Raw genomic sequence first — 21,899 nt, 5'->3', positions numbered from 1 at the left:
GGATTTGGGTGTTTTATGGCCCATATGCTTTCCATCCTTTTAGGATACGTAATATCGTGTGCCATTGTGTAATAAATGGAGTTTAATAAATGGAAGGAATAAAACTCAAGAACAAGCACAACACCAGCTTAAGAAACATGCATACAGTGTTTATTTTGCAACCAGGACACATTAAATAAACTACAAAGGTACTTCACTTATACAAAAGATAGATTATATCCCATTCACATACAAAATAACAATAATTTACTGTATAAATTAAACATTTCACTATGTTGCTATTTACAATTTCTTGAAAGAAAAAAAAAAAAAGGCTTATGACCCCTCCAGATCGTTTCCCACAGGGCTTCTGGTTGTTGTTTTCACATCAACTCCAGGTTGGGGGGGTTAAAGACTGTTTCCACAGCTCAGGAGATAACGCAGAAGACTTTTCTGATTGACTTCAGGATGGGACATAGAATGGAAGTTTGCATAACTCGCCATGCCGTCCAAACAAACATGCCCTTGTTAGATGTAACCTGTCAGACTTCATTAGCTTGTGTTTGATTTGGGCGCACACTATTTGCCATCGCTCTCACATCCAGGCTCTCTTTCTCACCCCTCTTCTCTGTCTCTCTATACGCATGGGCTGCTCTGAACATCACAGGCCCAGGGGCATGTGCTCTTGTCTCGCAATAATTAACATGAGTTACAGTTGAGCAGCACACGTATAGCACAGAGTCACATTTTAATCAACGTCTAATTTAGAAAAAAAAACATGTATTTGATTGTGATTGTGTTTTTAAATGGGATTTTTGAATGACGACATCCGCTTGCTTGAATATCTCTGTGAGGCCGCATCATGTCCAAAACATAACCTTTAGTCTCAAGTGCTCAGGTTGCTGCATAAAAGTACAAACTAGCTTCTTCTTTCCACTGAAACTAAATGCAAAAGAGAATAAGTCCTGTTTCATCTTGTAAGTAGAATTACATTTAAGTGCATTGACGTTTCTTTATTCATGATGTCAGTTATTAAAGAGTTTTTGCTGTGGAACACTTATTCCAATCCCACAGCAGGAAGAGTCACTTGCTATGCCAATGGTGGACCAGGAGAGTTTGACCTTTAACAAGTTGTTTAAATGCCACAGCAATGCACAGGAAAACCATCACAGCTGCAAACCTGCTGTCAGGTTGAGCATAGCACCACTGACTCCCATTTATAAATCTGTCTTGCTTTATTTTTTTTCCGTTCAACCTTTTGGACTGAAATCAAGGTGACAAGTTGAAGCTTCCAGGCCTGCAGTGTCTCATTGAATTTAGGCGGTATATATTGCTGTCTTAGAGAGAGGCGAAATTGGATTCAACTTTTGAGCTTGGTTGACGAAAGCATTTTGACGGATCTCACAAATGCTTCGCTGAGACACAAAATGAAACAGAAGACATAAATATCATCATCACCACACTGAATTACATAATGTACAACAATATTCACCCCTCCCTTGTGATCAAAAGACAACTTAATGTGAACAATATGTTCAATAAATGTCCAAGACTACACATAGGAGCACACACACAGAATTAAAAAAACAAACATTTTTAAAGCGCTGTCCGTTACTACACGAAGAGCTCTATTCCAAAAAGCCATGTGCTCATTTTGGCACTAAAATGAATCATCTAATGTCCACCCTGTAACAAAAAAAGTAAAAAAGATCCAGTTCAGTTGAGTGTACAATGTTTAAAAATAACTCATAACAAATGCTTTCCATCACTGTACAAGATGTGGCATTATTTCTACCTAAAAGTCAGCAGTGGAAATCCTATTTTCTGGACTGAAATTTCTTATCAACCACACTGATTCTAAAGAAGTGCAGACTCCTGCGAGGGACCCCAGTCTGCTCCATGAAAGACACAGATGTTAGGAATCTGAGACAAGCAAAGAGGAGATCCTTAAGGCACTTGAACACCATCAAACCGGAAAAGACTCCCGCCCACAACTGAGCAGAAAAAGCCCTCAGATCTTCCCAAGCCTCCCTAAATGGCGGTTTGTCTGCAAACTGCGCCACCCAACCCCCCCCCGAGTGAACAACGCTACTTCTTCCCTCCGCCCAAATCCACATTAGCGCTGAGTGATCAAGTGGGTGAGCGCGCTGTCTCTTGTCTATGATCTTTTTTTTTTTTTGGATTTTACGTTGAGTAATTCATCCCCAAAGTGCTGTGAGATCTACCATCACGTGATGTTTCCAAATCCTGATGCCCTCTCCTTAGAAAGCTAGCTGTCATGTGAAACAACACAAAAAGAAACGTTGCATATGGAATCATAAAGACAAATACATACACAACTCTTTGGATGGGAGGATTCTGGTTTTTGGCTGCAAATGTTCATCATCCATATGAGGCAGTTTGAAGAGTTATAAAAGCTGTATATATGTGTATCAACACTCCATTTATTGATCCTTTCCTCGATACTAGTGAAGATTTGGTTACCAGTGACTGTGTTGCACCAGAAAGAGGAAAACCTTTCTATTTTCTAAACTCAAACACAGACAGTGAAGTCAGCTGTTATCTGCACCTGGCCTTGCTGTGTTTCCACTGGTGAGCCTGCAGTCTTGAAGGGTTTTTTTTGGAGGTATGCTGAGTGTGAGGGACGATCAGTGGGTGATGGAAATGGAGCCTGGCTGAACAAGCGCAGCGCCCATCATGATAAAAGCATCCTTGAAATTGTGTCCTCCATTCACCTCTTTGCTCTCCTCTCCCACAATGAGTTCTCTGACAGCCCTGCTTGTCCCCCTCCTCCTCGTTGCAGAGCAGGGTGGAAGGGTGCTGCCACTTCGGCCCACAGGCCATTCAGTAGCAGTCACTCAGTCAGTTGTCGTTCAGCCACTCAATTCTTGGCTTGTTAGCATAGCACCTCATATAGAGTTTGATTGTCTGAGGGCCTGGCATCTGACGGCCGTTGTACAGAGTAGTTGCGGGGTGGCGGTAGGGTTTGGTTGACTGTGGAGAGCAGCAGTGGCGCTAGTTGCCCACCAGGGGGCTGAGGTCACCGTGGTGGTTCTTTAGCTTCTTCTTGAACAGGGAGATGGTGGAGGGTCGGTAAAGAATGATCCAAGGCTCTGAAGATGCCGTGCTCTGGCTGCAGCTGTCTGAACTGCTAACTGCTGGGATGTTTGGGGACCTGAGAGGGAAAATGAGAAAAAAAGAAGAAGAAGTAGAAAGAGGACGCAGAGAGAATAGTAAAACAGGAGAGAGGAGGCAGAGAATAATGGAGAGTGTGAAAAATAAAGAAGAGGATTTAGAAATGTGCATCTCTATGTTGCATTTGTCCATGCTTGATTTATAGTGCGTACAAACTGGATGAAATTTACCGTATTATTCACAATACAACCATTTTCCTCTCAAGCTAACATGCTGATATAAATGTTGACCTGCTGAGTCACAGTTTACGAGTTGAATAAAAGTTGAAAATCTAACAATTAACTTTTTTCTTAAATGATAGTAAATGTAAAAGATAATGGATAGTAGAAATGTAGAGGAACATTAGGCCATAATCCAAGGTAAATCAAGATATTTGTTAACCCGCTACAGTTAGCCAATTCTGAGCTAACTTTACTGTTAGCTAGTTATTTGTAGGTCACTTCTTTACATTCTAGGAGTGAGATTGCATGTGTGACTGCAAACACATGCATTTTTAACTCCCTTTTTACATCTCATTTTTCCTGCCAGCCCCCTCGTAGATTTTCCGCGTTAAGCCGATGTGAGAACGCAGCAGGATATATTGAGGAAAATTCACCGTCGGAGGGAGTGGTGACAACCGGCTCACGACCATAGAATGTAGAGTGAACGACCAGTGAAATCCCAACGCAAGCAATGACACTGCTTCATAATGTTTTTTTGTTCGCCAGGATGTTCTTCTCAGCTGTTTTGTTCATATTAAGAACGTGTCCAACTACAGGAAGCATCGATACAAACGCAAAAAAGAGCCTTTATAGTGTCGTATAGCGGACTCTGTAGCTTAGCTCGCCTGTCTACCTGAAATGTACGAGAAATTTTCACAATCTAATGTTAATGGAAATCAGGGTAATGATAATAATTACTCAGATATGCTGTTTAATGACTTGCAAACTGTAACACAGTACTGTTACGTTGTAGCAGGATTTCAACTTCCCACCACGAGCGTAAAGTCATCAAAATGGCCACAATATAAATATAGTGAATTACACCTGAGGATGCTTTTAAAGACTCTATTAACGCCCCACTGATACGTTCAATCTTCCACTAAAGATGGTCAAAATCTGAATTTTCTTTATTATTTCACCTAAATTAACAGCTTCAGCCTAGTGGATAAAATAGATACTTCTTTGTTTTTACACAATTCTACTAAAAAATAAAATAGAAGGAGCTTTGAACTAATTTTAAAATTATTTTTGGGATACACTGGGATCACACACACACCTGAGACATCCTCATACTTACTTGACTGTGATATGCAGCAGCAGCTTTGCCACCATGGCTATGACTGTCAGTATGAGGAGAGCAGCCAGAGCGTAAATGGTCCACACTGCAGAGAGGAAACCACACGAGAACGAGACATAAGATATCAAATCATGTTATCTGAAAAATACTGAAGAAGACTGAGAGGATAAGCAAGTAAATTATTATTAAAGCACTGCTAGCACACCTGTTAGCAGCGTTAGCAGCCAGCAAATTGGCAAGAAATGGGGATGCTTTATCACTGCACATCTGCTCACTTCAGGTTGAGAAATACATCTGATAGCCTTTTGGGACAGAGCGCTCAGAGTTTAGAAGAAATAATAAGTAAAAAGAGGATCAGAATACATCAGTTCACATGCGTAGCTTTGACAAGAGGCCTGATTGTGATCAGCAGGGAGACCCAAAGTAACCTCAGTTATGAGTCACTAACAGGAAAAAAACAAACATCTCATGATCACAGGAAGTCACTCTGTGCCAAAGCCTCCAGAAGCCTCCCCTCAGTCTAAGACTTTGAAACTTTTCAAAAAAATCAGGCCATGCTTAGTTGGAGCGAAAGCCAAGAAATCTGCCAGCCTGTAAAAGTAGGAAGAGGTACAGTATATCATGGGTGTTAACATACTAGCGCTGTGGCCGTTGGTCTCGCCGTGTCCAGCCCACTGACCTGGCATGTTGTGCTCCGGTTTACCGGGGCTGGACGTGATCACGTAGTGTATCTGGGAGGAGCGTCCGTTGGAGGTGCTGTTGGATCTCTCTGTGACACTGCTAGCTAGCTGAGGCCCCGCCGTGCTGGAGACATCCTCTCCGTTCTCCTCCCCCTCTCCCTCAGCCTCCATTGTTCGACTGTCTTGGCTCCCTATTGCTGGGGATACAAAAAATTAAGAATTGATTTAGACCACTGGATGTTGTTTTTGACATTATCAAGGTGCCTTAAAGCAAAATAAGAGGATGGCTGGTGACTACTTTGTCAGGAGAAGCAAAGTCTTGAGCAGAGGCATTTTCAAATACCTTTTAATCTACTTACCCCTGTTATTAAAGTTATCTTTAAAGGAAGAATGTAAACATTTTACACATAAATATATCAGAAATCAAGTATAACCTATGTAAATGTCTCTCTGAGTCATGACTGTCTACAATGAGTGAGAAGTGTGAGTCCAATCATCTGTACTGTTGTCGGAGCAATCTTTGTTTTCTTTTTGTTTAAAAAAAAAAACAAATTAAAGAATTAAAAAACATCAACCTGTGTGCTGATATTTGTTGCATTATATATGGGAATACAGCCATGTTCCTTTCAAAATCACCTCTTGTAATAGGACTATTTCTGAATCAAGTGGACTTTCACGGCTCTGATGGAGAGGAGTGGTGATTTGTCTGTCCTCTGTGTCATTGCAAAAGGTCAGCCATGTTGTTGTAATTTCTACTAGTTGAGTACACACATCACTTAACGCCCCCTTTAATGATTCCCCTGGGTAAAATGGTCAAATGGGCTGTGGCAGCAAGTATGAAGTAATAAGATACACCATGTTGATCATGTTGTTGAAAGTATATAAAGAGTCACGAGCCAATATTTAATACTCACAGCGTTTTTTAAGGAACAGAACTACTTTGTAAAAACACTCAAGCATGCTGTAAACATGTTGTGTTGAAAGCTTTTCTGTCTGCCTCAGTCATGATTCAAAAAGTGCTTGCAATAAATTCTGTTTGTTTTAAGCCGCTCACAGAACCAGATGGGCCGAGGTTTGCTTCATAAAACTACAGTGCCAGAGAGCGTGCACTCTTTAAACTTATTTATGTGTTTTCAGAGGAAGCAACATCTTAAATAAGATCTTCTCTGCCTTTCATTTACTTCTCATTGAATGTGTGATTTATTTTTCCGACTCCTCCTAAAGAACAAACTGTGCGAGGCGTCACTCTGATATCTATGTCATTTCATTCGAGTTATTGATTGTTTTTCTGACGTCTTTATTTCCAGTATGGGTTTTACAATTCATACATATGCTTCTCTAGTTTGCCTCATCTTACAGAGAATCGACGACTTTTTGTCTCTTTCAGTTGTGACAGGTGGGCATGAAACAGAAATAATTAAGATAACTGTGATCCAAAATAATTATTTTCATACTCATAAGTTTTGGGAAATATCAACAAAACAATGCTAATGCAAAATGCAATATTGTTGGAGAGCCTCCTAAAAAAATGGGACGTCAGTCCTTTTTTATTAGATTCTTCTATTTCTTATCAAAAACATTATTTGCTGAAGGCAGTCCAGAAGCTATTAAAAAGACCATACATCCTGTTAAATCTAACATCATGTTAGTCACAGTCAATACGATTTTACAAAGACTTGGTATCTTGCAGGGTCATCATTTAGAAGACTAAGATATACCCCATCCTGTTCCTGGTGAAATTGTACAAAAACAATTGACTAGAACTCAAAGCACCTTTTTGGTCACCTTCATATTTACAGTCTTTTTGTTGTCTGCAGTTGTTAAGGTGATATAAGAAGGGTTGGACTTCCCTCGAGTCCCAGAGCAGGCAAAGAAAAAGATAAAAACTGACAATTTTGTTCAATCAAGATAAGAAAATGGAAAACATGCGTCGGCTCCTGCAAAATTTTGTGAAACCATCATTGAATGTTTGTTTACGACAGTGATTTCAGCACGTTTTGTATCAAGATTGAATTTTAACGGCATGTTTTGATGAGGAAAATGATTCTGTCAGCCAAATTAGAAAACAAAGATGTTTTCAATCCCTTATCCTTTTGACATTAACCGTAGATAAAATGATCACACTTACACACAGATGTATATCCATCCATCCATATTGTTCCCATGTTTCTGTGTATTGTTTTATAAATCATATATTTTACACATTCACTGATGCAGACTAACCTATCAGTGTGGACAAAGTGAGAAACATATCATCCATAGTAACAGGGATAACCTCACAGATCTCATGCACATGGTTTCATATTAACAGTTGCTTTCTAGTAAAAGTCGTGCTGTTAAGGAGGAATCATACACTGCTAAATTGAATTACTGAAAGTTACAATCCACCTATCTCAGTGCCCACTTTTGTTAATCAAACAGCCAGGATGACTTTTAGGTATTTAATCCAGGCCTCTTCCATGAATGGTGGTTGGAGCTTGAAGCAGCGTGGGATTTTCTTTTTCTTTTCATAAAATTACTCAACCTTACTGTGATGTCCCAACAACTTCCCACATGTTCCCCATTTGCAAACTAAATACCACACTTCAAACCCGGACTCAGCTCTGCCATCTCTGTCATCTTAGAGCGTTTATCCTGAAATTACCATTTTGCCCACTCAGCATGCCACAGCAAAGATATACTATGTACTTTGTGCCGATACTCTGTTTAACTAGTGTCTTTTTCTTAAAGTTTCTATTTTCTCCTCTCTGAATCTGGGTTGCTACGAAATGTTCTCCCGTCTGTAAAAAACAGGGTATTATTTCACCAGTTGACCTTTTCCTATATCACCTCTCAGATTTCATTTCTTGGTTACACGATGCCTCACGCAAAACGATAAACCCAGATGCAGTGTAGAAAGAATCGTGTCTGTCCAGAGGTCAACACAATTCTGACCTTTGAATATCATATTTACTGTAGTGCCGGCGGGAGAGAAATATAACAAATGGAAGCAGAGAGGGAGGAGTGGGGAAAGACTGCCTCCCAGTGTAACGAGCTGTGAGCTTAAAAGTCACCTACACTGAAATATATCAAGGTGCTCTTCTCTCATGCCTCCAGTAAACTTAAACTATTAAATCATTTTTGGTGCATTCAGACGCAAAGACTGCAAGAGAACATAACACGGAAACAGCAGAGGACAGCTTCTCTTTTTTCATTTTATTCTTATCACATTTTTCACATTAGTCGAGCATGGGGATATAATTTGCTATAAATCTTGGATTAGCTCGGCTACATGTCTGCTCAACAGTGGAATCATGCTAATCAGAGGGCACGGAGCATCGCATCACAGTATTTTGTTTGTAGGTGGCATAAAACTTGCTGTGCAACTCACTGAGCAGCACTCTGGAGAAGCAAAGCAGCCTGCTGCAGCTTGATAAGGAAGTGAGTTCCTAGAAAAACAAAGCATTATTTAAATGTGCAGAATCACCCCAGGGCCGTGAGACATTGACTGGCAAATGAAAAGAGAAAAGGGCTGTTGCACCAGAGCCAGCAACCCTCAAACATGCAAAACTCCAACATGGAGCAAGCACGTTAGCACACACCTGACCATGCAAATGAGGTGAGCAACGACCTCTGGGGCTGAAAAATGAAGCCAACATGGAGGTGCCAAAAGATGCAATTTCTGAGGTGGCAACTTAACAGCAGAAAGAAACATGATGACAGCTGGGTTAAAACAAAATAGTTTTACAATTGACAATTGAATGAGGGTTGGATGATATCTCACCCATATCTCACCCATTTAAATGTCATTTTAGTTTAGAGTTAACCATTAAATCATTGAATGTAACTTCTCAGCCATGTTTTTCTGTTGGTGCCTTTTAGAGATTTTTTAAGGCAAATATTTTTGGCTTTTTGTGTGGTTATTGTACAAGCTGTCTAAGAACTGGGTCCTCCAAACATTTAAGTGAAATCTAGTGGCCCTTATTTTTGTTTCAGCACAGATTTGCTCTCTTAGCTTTTTTTAGGCAACCTTTTTCAAGCCTAGATAGAATCACATTCTTTTGGAAACAATATTTAACACGGCAATGGCTTGCACAGGTAAAGAACGAAGAGCTTGGTTTGAGTGGTGTCTGTTGGGGTGCTGATGGCGTAGCGGGTTAGTCGTGTCCCATGTACAGAGGCTATAGTCCTCCAATCGGGCAGCTCGGTTCATATCCGACCTGTGTCTGCTCTCCCGCATGTCATTCCCGAACCTCTCTTCCAGATTTCCTACTTCATCCACATTCCTCTGAAATGAATGCGTAGTTGCCCAAAAGCAAATCTTTAAAAAAGTTGTTTTTTAAAGTGGTGTCTGTCAACACCTTGCTCCTCTCCAGCTCTGCCTTCTGTCTCAAATCTGTTCTCTTTAGTTCACAAAAACAACATGGTGACAGCAAACTCAAGTCTTCAACAAGACAGATGAAAAACTAATTGGTTGCCATCCCAGAAGCTACTTTAATTATTATGTCTATGGTTTGAAGGGGTACTGCAGTGTAGGGTTTTTGCTAGAACTCTAACCAAACATCCAAAGTGATGCTGCATAGTTAATAGAGTTTCAAAAGAGTGTACTACCTTGGTAAAGAAGAGCGAATCCCTGAGCCTGGTTGGTGCGATCTGAGAAGAAGTACAGGATGACGAAATCGCCTGTGACGTTCACCAGCTCACGTGGTGGGCTGCGCCAGTCGAAGCGTGCCACCACCTGATTGGTGTAACCATCTAGCAGCTCCACCATGTCTGTCTGGTCCGAGATGTCAAAGAAGGTGAAGTTGAAAAGGATGGCTGATGATCCTGGCACCTGGACAGTCCAGTAGCAAACACGACCAGCACTGTACTTATCCGGGAAGTCAGGGGAGTAGATGACGTCTGATGGAGAGGAATAGTTTCCACCACAGGACCCTACTCGCGCTGAACGAAAGAGCACAAAAAGAAGAGGAAAGAGTCGGTGAGATCAGATAACAAAGCTTACATTATGCTTCGACTAATAAGGATGCTAGGTTTATGAACTGATAACTGGGCTATTTATGTTGGTTTGTTTGACTGACAGGATAACAGGATATCATGTAAAAGAATTCAATGCCACTTAAACAAAAAGCACCAATCTGATACACCAAATTGGTCCAATAACTGACTTTATTAAGTGGAAGGTTTACAATATAAGCCATTTTGTTATTTGTCCACATTTTCACTGATCAACTGATTGCCCTGTTTTTTTTATCATTGTGTTGTAAAATTCAGTGCTTCCATTATCAGTTTCAATCCTTTAGTCATTGCAGTAAATTTGACTCCACAGAGAAATAACTGGTTAAGTGCAGTCGCTATAATGAAGATTTGTTTATACTTTCAAAATGTCTGTTAGAGAACCTCAAGTTGAAGTGTGTTGAGTGCAGCTTGAAGAATAAGGTATAAGCTACTTATTCAATGTGTACATGTATCTTCAGTAATGTGAAAAGATGTCAGTCACTGCTGTGTGTAAGAAACAAGGGGTGCTGGAGGGAAGTCAATTCACAGCTGTGCCTTCGGGAGCTGAACTGGAGCCTGATACAACAAAACATATTTGATTAAAGGTGTTAACATGACAAAAGGACTGACAGACCTGTTCCCACCTTAGGTTATTACAAACTCTAGACCCAACAGCGAAGGGCACAAAGCGTTGCTGCCACAGAAACATGTGTTTGTAAAAGCCCACTAGCTAATGTTAGTTGGCAAATATTTAAAAATGAAAGGCAGTGATCACAGAGCCAGAGATAACGCAGTATCTGTGAACACACTTACTGTCGAAGATGATGACCCAGCCGTCTCCGCCGCAGGGCTGGGTGTGGTCGCCAAAGCAAACATGGTTACACTCCATGCTGGGAGACTCGCCGTGGTCGCGCAGGTCCACTTCGTTACCACAGAAACAAGCATATCCTGACTCCATGCCAGCAAGCTGAAAAAACACACACACACACACAAAAAAAAGGGTTACGCAAATCATTGCAACAGCAATTCAAAACAAACTTCGGGTGACACATTCTGTGATGCTTTTCATTATAAAAGCACTTTGCATGTGAGCGGAAGAGGAAATCACTGACGGAAACATTACAACTCCTGAGAACTTTGGCTACGACTGGCTTTTTCTTTTAAGAGATATAAAAGATGGCTCCTTGCTTTATAACAATAAACATGATTACACCATTCATGATGAACAGATTTTCAAAAATGTAACACATTTAAAAAAAGGATTTCAGTGTAGGTGACTTTCAAAGTATTTTATAGGATGTTACTAATTCCATTTTTAGTAACAAGTATCAAGTTGAGATGAAATACATATATACTCCTCAAATTAAAGTGACTCTTTTTCTCATAATGAAAAGAGGCTGTAATCTGTGTTAGGGCAACCACAAACTATCCGTTGCTTAGGAATCTCTTTTCCAACACTGACGCTGCACTCAGGGTGAAGAGAATAAAACGTTAAACAAAGAGCACCTATCTCGCTTTTGAGTCAAACTGTTGGTAAACTGTTCCCGAAAGCGTCGGAGCAGAAATGCGTAACGTCGAAAACGTTCACACATCGTGACCTTGCCATCACTGGCCGCTTGTTCTCAAAAGAGCTATTGTCCTTTTTTGAGAAAAGGCACCATTGTCCAATTTGTAGGCCCTACATGAATTCACGCAACTGAAGGTACTGCATCATTTCCCACTCTGCCTCTCTTCTCATGGAATAGGAATTTACCAAGCCTCAGCTCTCGCCAACACATGTCCTCGTTGCATTATTCTTTCTGATGAAGTTACACCAACCCGAATACTTCTGGAGGAGCAAACAAGCCCCTGATGATTGCTGTCTAACTCATCAGGCATGCTCTTTGTCAAATAGTCACACGGGATCCGTACTTCCGAGAGAACTGACGCTCGACATGCGCATTACAAACAGTGACAGTCCAAGGGTAGGCAGATGATGCCAATCTGCCACCACTTCCTGTAACATCTGCTGGAGTGAGAGGGAAAAGGGTGGTGGGGGAGGGGGGGGGGGGGTTGGGGTGGCTGTCAGTATGTGTCAGCGCAGACGGGGCTGAAGCGGATCTACTGAGACAGAAAGTGAACACCTGGCACTGGTTAGAGCTGGGACAATGGCATGCCAGACTCAAAATGCATTGAGGAGGAGGTGCCCACTGGGCTAATAACCATTCATTTCCAGCTGTCAGCCTTGATTGCTGTGATGATTTGTCATGCGCTGGTTGGTTTGAAACGGGAAGTTTGATGGCTGAATAAAGAGGGCATAGACTCCAATGGGCATCATGGTAATAACTGTCAGGAAACTGCCCCGTAAATGCAGATCATTTACATAAAAGCCTGACTATTGCAAGGAGACAGCTCTTGTCCATTTTAGACATGACACAGGCAATTGACCGGGCTCTTTTTCATCCACTCAGGGGGAGCTTTGAAAAGTTTCCAGTGTGAGTGCCAAGATAAAGAAGTTTTTTCTCAAATTCTTTTCCTACAGGAGCTGCCAGCTTTTATCTAAGTGAAAGTTTATATGCAGTATATATGTCCGCTTCACTCCCCAATCTCACCTTGTATCTCTGCTTCCTGCAGAAGCTTATACAGTTCTGGATGGTGAGTTTGTTGGACGTCTCGCTGGTACCGGACAGAGTGGGCGGGTCACCGCTGTCTCTGAAGCAGCCAAGGTTGCCAGGCACTACGAAAGGAGAGGACATGAGGAAGGTTAAAAAACAACAACGAGATATGCACAATAACTTTGATGCATTGTGCAGAACATTATGGTTATTTTATATTTTTTTACTTTGTAGATTAATCCTTTCTTCCTGATCTACTGACATCACTTGTTTGTTATCTCTGAACCATGTGGAATGCTGCGTGACTTCCTCTGAGTTTAATAATCATGTTTGTGATTAACACTGTGCCTCATAGACACTCCCCCAAAGAAAGATCTATGGTGACAGACTAAAGAGGTTTACGCCTCCTGATACATGTCTTGGTGTAAATTGGCAACAGGCAAGCCAGCAATTTGATCTCTGAGGAAAAAGCAAGGGGGGGGGGGGGCAGTCATAGTGACTTTTGGAATCTAGAAAATGTACTCTGTCTGTTGGAGTAACGTGAATTAGATTATGGATAGAACATTTTCTACATGTGTTGGGGTTTGCTGGTGTTGCGAAATCTAATCTTTGGAATAAGTTTTGTACGTCAAGAGAAGGGAACATTTGTTGGGTTGTGCATTTCGAGAGGTTATTGGAAAAACTGCAGCATCGAGAAGAAGGCAGAGCCCAACATTTTCAAACAGATTCATTTGAACCTGTGAGAATACAAAAGTGATATTAGAGCATTGGCAAAAAGTCATGTTTAAGAGTTCTGTGTTTTCTACTTCAGACATATTTGGATAGCCTGATATAAACTCTACAAGCAACATCCACTTATACTCTCAACACCTCAATTTTCCTTTTCCGTTTTATACCCTCTTGGTTTTGTTGCAACTACTGAATATTCAGATGTTTGTAAGGGGGTACCTGGGGATGTATGACATAAACAGGCCAACAATCACAAATGGATCACAGACCAAGCAGATGGATGGAAGATGATTGTTGACACCTTTCTAGATCATATTCAGTCAGACATAGCTCTCCAACTTTAGTCCAGCGTGTATTCACCAAACAGTATGCAATCTTTCAAATCCAACTCAGTCATTCAACACTCTTAAAGTGTTTAGATTAAAAGTTAAAATTAATGATTCAGAAAGTGCCAATAAAGCATCCTGCTGTCGATGCTCCTGTTATGACGGTTTTCATTGAGAATCAAATAGGCTTATTCTTGTTTTATTTCCATGTCTTGATTTGAACTGATTCCGACAAACAGAAGTAAATTCAGAATGTGAAAGTAATTTTAACCCCAAGTATGAACCCCCCCCCCCCCCCCCCCCATCACTCTCTTCTCTTTTGGGTACATAAGAGCTCATTAGGAGAGGACAGGAGCAAAATCAGTGCAGCTCTGAGACACAATGAGAAGGCAGAAATGAAAAGCATGTGACATGAAGAAACCATCACGTTCTTTGCCAAAAATCTTTGATTTTTTAAATGAATTTAAACTGACTGAGGCTTACTGTCCAAAATCCAATTTTCTTGTGGTTGTGTGGACTTGGAATGACCTGGAACTGGAAATCAAATCAACAGAGGAAAGTACTAATCTAATATTTTAATTGTGACCTGAGTCTTTAATACTGTAAAGACTAAAAACAGCATAGTTACACCTGTTGTTGTTCATACATGCAGTTACGAAAGATGGGGAATTTTCAAGGACAAAATAGCTTATCTGATTTGTGTTGGGTAATTTTTTTTATTGCACAATACAACAAACAGAAATCAGAGCACTTTCAATACCTAAGTCCTGTCTGGTGTATAAAACTCCAGCATTTCTCTACAGGATATGTAAACAGAAGTAAATGTGAAGTTGTTTTGTTAAAATCAAATATGAATGCAAAATACATTTTCCAGAGAATACCACATTATACCCAAGCCCCCCACACACTGATAAAAGGTAGATAGACAAATATTTGATCAAAAGTGAGACATTGACCAGCAGCATGTCATGTCCATTTGTGTCCAACAACAGAGCCCTGCTTTGTTAAAGTTTGACAGCATACTCAGAGACTTCTCCCTCTCTGATTTGTTTTACTCAAACTGTCCTAGAACAAAATATCTCTGGAGCTTTATCACTGCTTTTGTGCTCTATTTTTTTTTTTTTTTTTTTAAGTTGAAAGCGGCCTGCTTCACTGATGACAGCATGTTCCACCAGTGAACAACTGGCTCCCAGTTGTTGGCAGTAAAAAACAGAAAAACACTTGAACTGTTTGTAAAAGCCTGTCATGATTCAATTTTGGATCTCATTTTTCCAAAATAAAAAAAGGATGGATTAGCATACAGCTCTATTAAAATATTTAGAACACCATTGTTGAGTCGCATCAGTCAAAACTGCCTGTGTGAACTGAAGTAACCCCGACAAAGACCACACATGTGCTTTGCCTTTGGGGTTGCCAATGTAAATGTTTGGTTGCCACAAAAAGTAACTCAACAGATGCCTCAGATTCTTTCTGTTTATGTGGCACAAGGCTTTGGGGGGAAAAGTGTGACATGTTTCAGATTTCACCGATTTGAGAAATGAAGGAAGGGAGAAAGAGGGGGGATAAAATTGAAATAGATTGGCAGAAAGAGGGCAGCTCTCGCCTGCGTTTCACTCACGATTGCTGAACGTAAAGTGACCATTGAGAGTTTGGCTGCTTCTATGAGTAGCTGCTAGCATAACTGTGTTTGACAGATGACTTAACACTTAAACTACCACAAAGGAAATCATGGGAAATACAACTTCTTTTTTTTTAAAGCCAAATCCACACCAAAGCTTTCAAAAGAAGTGCATATAGTTGTTTGAATGATTAGAGGGATTCCATGGTGCACACTTGTAGATTACAAACTGGATTATCAGACATGGCAGTAATTAAAAATGTCATATTTTAAGGGTGAGACGTGACAGTGCTGTTACAGCAGTTTCTTTTCTATCCCTCACTTAAATATGCACTAGATTGACCCAGAAGTATGCAGAAGTAGAGATGAGAAGAAAAGAGATAAACACCTGGTAAAGAACCAGCAGCCTCCCTCTGAGCAAGGCAGGCAGCTATACCACTTCAATGGAGCTTTAAAAAAAAGTTTGGAGGGGGATGCTACTGCGGGGCTCAGCAGCCAGATTAAAGGCAGCAGTGCTCCTTTTTCATTTTGCTTTGACAAGAAGATTGCAGACTGCAGTAAATGTATCTGTCTTTGTCCTCTTCTCATCCCAAAGGCTGTGAAGCGCTGGCTGAAGAGCAGCAGGTGGTGGGATCATATCGCACCCCAGCGTTGGAGGTTGGTGTGCAACTGGCGCACATTCCTTTCATGTATAGCATTAATTTTACAAAAGAAAGGTGTCGAATTGGTCTCGCATGAAAACTCCTGAGCAAAGCATTGTTTCTTTAAAACATCTGCTTTGCAGGCGCAACAAGTGCAAATAACTGAGTGTAAAATAAAGGAGAAAAAAATGCGCTAACACACTTCAAAGCTGTTGCTGGAATTTTCGACTTTAATGAGCCAGAGGGGAGAAATGGAGGAAACACAAGGTGCATAAACACACCAGTCAGCCCAGACCAGACCTCTGAAAACCTCAGGAGATCGCAGCAGGAGGGGGAGTCGCCCACAAAGTTAAAAAAAAAAAAAAAACAGACACAGAGAGCCAAACAAGTCTCGACTGCAGCCAGACTCTTCACAACCAGGCGGCCTGCTGTCTTAGCTCAGAACAGAGCAGTTACAGTTACCTACACAAGAGTAGTGCGGACGGCAGGAAACAACAGAGTTCATGTGACTGTCTGGCAGGGAGAAAGAGACACCTCTGTTGATGCAGCAGACACAACAACAGCGCCGATCCATAACACATCAGAGTGAAAAAGAGAGAGAGAGAAAAGAACAACGCGAAGGGAAAGAAGTAACAACATCAAACATGTGCGGCAGGCTTTGGCAAGTGCACTTGGCAGCAAGCATGCAAGCAGGTTGATGAGCTGAGGGGGCAAACATGTTATTAAGGTAACATAATTACAGTTATAAATTTCTATGCCATCTGGAGGGTGCCGAGCAGAAGACGAAAAAAAAAATTGGAAAGTGTTTTCTTTTTTTTAATAGGACTCTGGGTGTCTCTCTCTTTTAAAAAAGAAATGTACTCATTTACTTCACTCGCTCGCTCTCACCCTGCCTGCACAGCGTGACACATATTCCTTATCTTTAAAGAGGAGGAAGAGGAGAGAGAGTGAGAGACACAAAAAAAATGAGGCCTTCTGGAACAATGAACCTTTAAAGTCTCTGTTTTATGATCAACACTGAAACACTAAAGGATTTCAGTAGAAAAGATGAACTCCAACTCAGGCCTGATGCTACTTTATATAAGAGACATGATGACAGGGACAAAAAGAGAAACAGAAGCCTGTATATCATGTAAAATACATACGATCATATATTTTACATTACTAGAAACTGTACACTCCGCCACTTTAACATTCAAATATAAATAATGTGAAGTCTTCTTCCTTCACCACCTTCATGTAAATATGTTTATATTAATCATCTGGGCTATGAAAAGGATTCATTTGTTTTCGTCACCTGTTTATTCCCTCGCTGAAAATACAACTGGACAGGCTGTAAGAAACCGCCTGAAGAATTCTGGACGTGGGCGCGTCACAGCCTGGTTTAAAGGGCCTGACTGATCTGGCCCACACAGATCCTTAATGATATCGCCTCGGTGGAGGTTTCTGTGATGAATGATTGCAGTCATGGGAAATGTAGCCTACGTCTGTTTTACAGAATAACTTCTCTCTTCAATTTCTAATACGCCTCTTCTTTTGCACATCAAAGTCTTTACATGTGAATCACATTGGCTGATTTGTTTGTCACTGTATGCGGTATTTGCATTATCGTGTGTTTAAGACCAGAATAAAAGATAGTCGGATCATATCCATGACGGTAAAATTAATCTGCAGCTATTTTGTTAATAATCAAATATTTCACAGCAGATTCTCACGAAATTAAAAAGTTGAATTTAAACTATTACATGTGAGACTGAATTGATGATAAGATCACTTTTATTGGTATTAAATTCACGTGATTGAAACTGAGACTGAAAGATTGTTTTTCCAATGTGGCAGCTGCCATTGTTGAGCTTCAAAAGAGCTCTTCAGAAACCAATGGGTGACGTCACTTAGACCACAGCTATGTTTTATACACTCTCTGGTCCAGTTCACCTTGAATACTTCACTATCACTAGCGCTGGTGGAACAGTCGTTAGTGCGCATGCCCCATGTATGGAGGCTATAGTCCTCCAATCGGGCGGCCCGGGTTCGCATCCCACCTGTGGCTCCTTTCCCGCATGTCATTCCCCTCTCTCTGTCTCTCCCTGATTTCCAACTCTATCCACTGTCCTATCTCTCCAATAAAGGCACAAAATGCCCAAAAATAAATCTTAAAAAAAATAGAAATAAAAAAATGTTCCATTGATTGTGAAAATTAACAGCTAGTTTAGCTCATTTTTTGAAGGCTACAGATTTAACGGTGGCTATGTGGACCCAGCAACAAACTACAGGTTCCAACAAACTATTAGTTATGTCTTTTTTAAATCAATATAATCATTACCAAATCGATATTTTGGGTCAAACTGTTGAATAAGCAGACGTATAAGTGCTGACATAGAGAACATAGAGAAACCCCTTAAGGTTGAGACCTTAAAGGGTTTCACTTTGGGGTCCGCTTTGGGGTCCTTCAGCACTCTGTTGGCGTTCCATTCGATTATATCCTCTCACAACACATTATCCCTTACACAACTCAGAGACTAAACATTAAAAACATAAAGATTATAGCAATGCTATGACAGGCTGTCAGAGGTCTTAAATTATGACAGCATTTGAGCAGAGAACAGCGAGGCAGTTGTGTCTTAAACTGATGAGGCAAAACAGCTTCTCTAAGGAAAACACGCTTTAAAAATGTAACTACCTGTTTTCTGCTTCTCTTTATTAACCCCACTTCTTCTTTCACTGTTTGCATTTCTTATCTGAAATCACATACGTTGCCTTCTGTAGTGATTAGATAAACATTGAAATGTTGATCTTTTTATGCGTCATTAGCCTTGAAACATGTTTATGGACACGGACTTCTGTCATGGATTATTTTCTTACCCAGAGTTAGACATCTAAGAGATACATTTTCTAAGGTCCTTAAGGTGAAAAGAAAATAAATTGTGATTTATAGTCAAAAATATCTATTTTTTATAGGTCAAAAATTGACCCGTAAGGAAACAGTGGAAGAAATTTGACTGAACGTTAATTTTGCCAATAACCATCATTAAAGCAGCACCACTGCTTCATCAACATTCAATTAGTCTAAAACCGAAGACAAAAATGTCATTAGTGAATCCACACTTAAGGAGGGGAGTTAAATCTGTTCGGTCAAGAGAGGAGAAGCAGGACTTCAAAAGCACATTCCTCAAGCACTAAAAGGTTTTCAAGTAATTTAACACAGGTATGTTCTTGGAAACAATCCCGCCAACCCATTAATGAACCGCCAGCAGGTTAACTATTCAGCACGCATGCACAAACCAATTGGATCATGCACGGCATTCCCAGGAATGCGACGTGCAACAAAGCAGGGCAACAGCTCCTTATCACGCTCCATGACTGTGTGTGTTTTTTTTCTCTCCCCACTATCCCAACTCATCTCTCTGCCGCTGTCTCCCTCTCATTGTGTCCCAGCCCCATTTATTACCCCTTTTGTAGTACAGTATATTCAATAAACATAAACAAACACAGCTGCTGCATCTCATCCAGCCTGTGATTAGTCTTTCCTGCTAGAACATAAGAAGAGAAACTGAGAAATATGCCACAAAGTCCCCGAAGACGACCCTTTCTGGAAAGTCTGTATTGTTTGTAAGGAGGTGGGAGTTGCTATTATGTGTTTCTGTCGGGTTTATGCTTTGCTTTTCTATGGAGATGATAAATTATCCAGCCTGGAGATGGGAACAGTTTACAGTCAGACAATAAGGGACTTATTATTGGACGGAATGACAGACTGGCTTTTGGAGACAGAGACTGCTCTGTAAGTTGTGTCAGTGAATGCACGTTTACTGTATCTTCAAGTCCTCTTTTATCCTCTTTCTGTGTGTGTCTGCATTTGTGTGTGCGTGTGTGTGTGTGTGTGTGTGCGTGCGTGCGTGTGTGTGTGTGTGTGTGCGTGAGTTTGGTGGTGGGGACTGTGTTACAACAAGATTGAGATGGTGGAGATCAATGCCCCAGCCCGGGGCCCTGGGAGAGTGACTAACCATCTAATTAGAGAGAAGAGGGAAGAGCCGGAGCTTTAAATGAATAATTAGTGCCTTCTCAGAGACCAGCCTGAACAATGCAAGGGGAAGAAGATGAAAAATAGCCTCCAAGATCCATCCCTGTGCCTCCCTCTAGCCTCCCCTCACAAACCAAACAGCCTGAGTCACAAGGGGTCCCGGGGGGATTTGACAGCAGAGCAAAAAAATAAAAAATAAACAGACATATTGTGGCCACCCTAGGTGTAAGATAAGCACAACATTGTACTTCCACTTAACATAATTCAATTCCGAAGTGATAGACAGTGTCAGATAACCGTGTTTTCCAGGTTATCTGCATGTGAATAATAGCGGCGAAATCTCCAGGAAAGTGTTATATAAGTTCGCTAAATGTAAAAAAAAATCGATTAATGATAAGTTTAAAAGTCCAATTTGCATCTGGATAACTCTTTCTATGAAGATTATATATAATTCTTTCGAAGACGTGCAACAAACACACAAGTTTCATTTGCAAACTTGTGTGCAAAACGTACAAACACCAAGTGCAAAAGGAAGTGTGAATCATTTCACTGCGCAACGGGCCAAAGGTGTTTTTGATGGTGTAAAGTTACTACAGATAGGTAACACAAAGTAAAACTCATCGTTGTAGACATGGTTGGAAACAGTTGTGACTGGAGGTAAACTTACAGCTAAAAGCAGAAGCGATGGCAATGAGAGTAATGAGCTCCATAGAAGCACGCTCATTGTTTTCTTAGAGTCTAAACAGCCTTGGAACTGAAAATGAACGTCTTTGTTTTTTAGTACAATAAGACAAAAGGCGTGTGGTTATTAATCAAAGACGTGCTCTGTACTTCTTGCCAAATATTGAGTTAACTTTTTTTGAAGCGTAGTACAAGACTGTGATTAATGGATTGCTCACGACAAAAATCAAAAGACTTTTCCTCAGGGAGCTTGAATTCAAATGCTGAATGAATTATGAACATTTAATGACAGTCTATCCAACAGATCAGTCTGTGTCAGATTGTGTCTTCTGTAACCTCCATGTTGAACTTTTCATTGAGTCACCCAATTAATTAATTGACTTTCAAGGATGAATGCCCAGAGCATATTTGATGTTGTTTTAGAGATGGTACAGCAGGAATACCTCAGTTAGGAATGGATTTTAAGGAAGCTGGAGACAGATACTCATGGTCACCTTGATGAAGCCTACTGACATTGGTGGAGAAGTTTCTTGTTTTTAAGGATTCTGTGTGAGCATGCTAACATGGTGACATTAGCTTCTAACTCAAAGAATTAGCTCACAGAGCAATAAAAACAAGACGGCTGTAGACTCTGCACAATTGGCTTTTGGCTGTCATTACAAATCATACTTAGAAAGCTAACACGTTTTACTTACATTTGGTCAAAACCAGAAAATTGCAAACTCACCCTGTTAGCTTTGCACTTGCTGCTGAACCACATCTAATGGATGTACCATAACCATGCTGATCTACATTTGGCAATGAGCCCTCATTCCTGAGAGCTAAATTGGTTCTCCGCTTTTCATCTCCTCCACTTTCTCAAGACAATCACTGAACAATAGTCCTCTACTTGTTCTCATTAGCAAACATTCTACACAACCAGCTCTCCTTGTAATCAATACCTTTAATTTCCTAATGGCCCCGCCTGATTTAACCTCGGCCATATTGAGAGAGGGAAGGAGCCACAGAGAGAAACTGAGAAATTAAATCTGATGTCCTCTGGCTTGTTTTTTGCAAGAGGCTCTACTTGCTAGTTTCAGGTGCTGTGAGCTACCAGGCAGGTATTTCCCCTGAGGGGACGTGTGGGCGGAGCTATGAGGAGGTCAGAGGTCAGAGTGAGATAACAAAGAGCTCCTCAGGTAAA

The 21,899-nt window shown here is 40.8% G+C and overlaps 1 protein-coding gene across 2 annotated transcripts in view; it reads right to left on the bottom strand.

Annotated features, from left to right (window-relative positions):
- Positions 1-128: 128 nt before the first annotated feature.
- The window catches only part of kremen1 (kringle containing transmembrane protein 1), a 62,573-nt gene continuing 40,802 nt past the window's right edge, over positions 129-21,899 (bottom strand). The window contains exons 4-9 of one of the 2 annotated variants that reach the window (XM_061038367.1): positions 12,701-12,825; positions 10,923-11,076; positions 9,723-10,055; positions 5,090-5,329; positions 4,453-4,537; positions 129-3,154 (exon numbers count right to left, since the gene is read on the bottom strand). In XM_061038367.1, coding sequence (XP_060894350.1) covers positions 2,995-3,154; positions 4,453-4,537; positions 5,090-5,329; positions 9,723-10,055; positions 10,923-11,076; positions 12,701-12,825 — 1,097 coding nt within the window. In that variant the 3' untranslated portion in view covers positions 129-2,994. The remainder of the gene's footprint in view (positions 3,155-4,452; positions 4,538-5,089; positions 5,330-9,722; positions 10,056-10,922; positions 11,077-12,700; positions 12,826-21,899) is intronic. The other variant, XM_061038368.1, reaches the window with a different exon arrangement.

The sequence above is a fragment of the Labrus mixtus genome, chromosome 5 (assembly GCF_963584025.1).
Source record: "Labrus mixtus chromosome 5, fLabMix1.1, whole genome shotgun sequence".
In the NCBI taxonomy this organism is placed as follows: Eukaryota; Metazoa; Chordata; class Actinopteri; order Labriformes; family Labridae; genus Labrus; species Labrus mixtus.
Note: the sequence above shows the minus strand (reverse complement) of the source record. Positions and strands in the feature narration are given on the sequence as shown.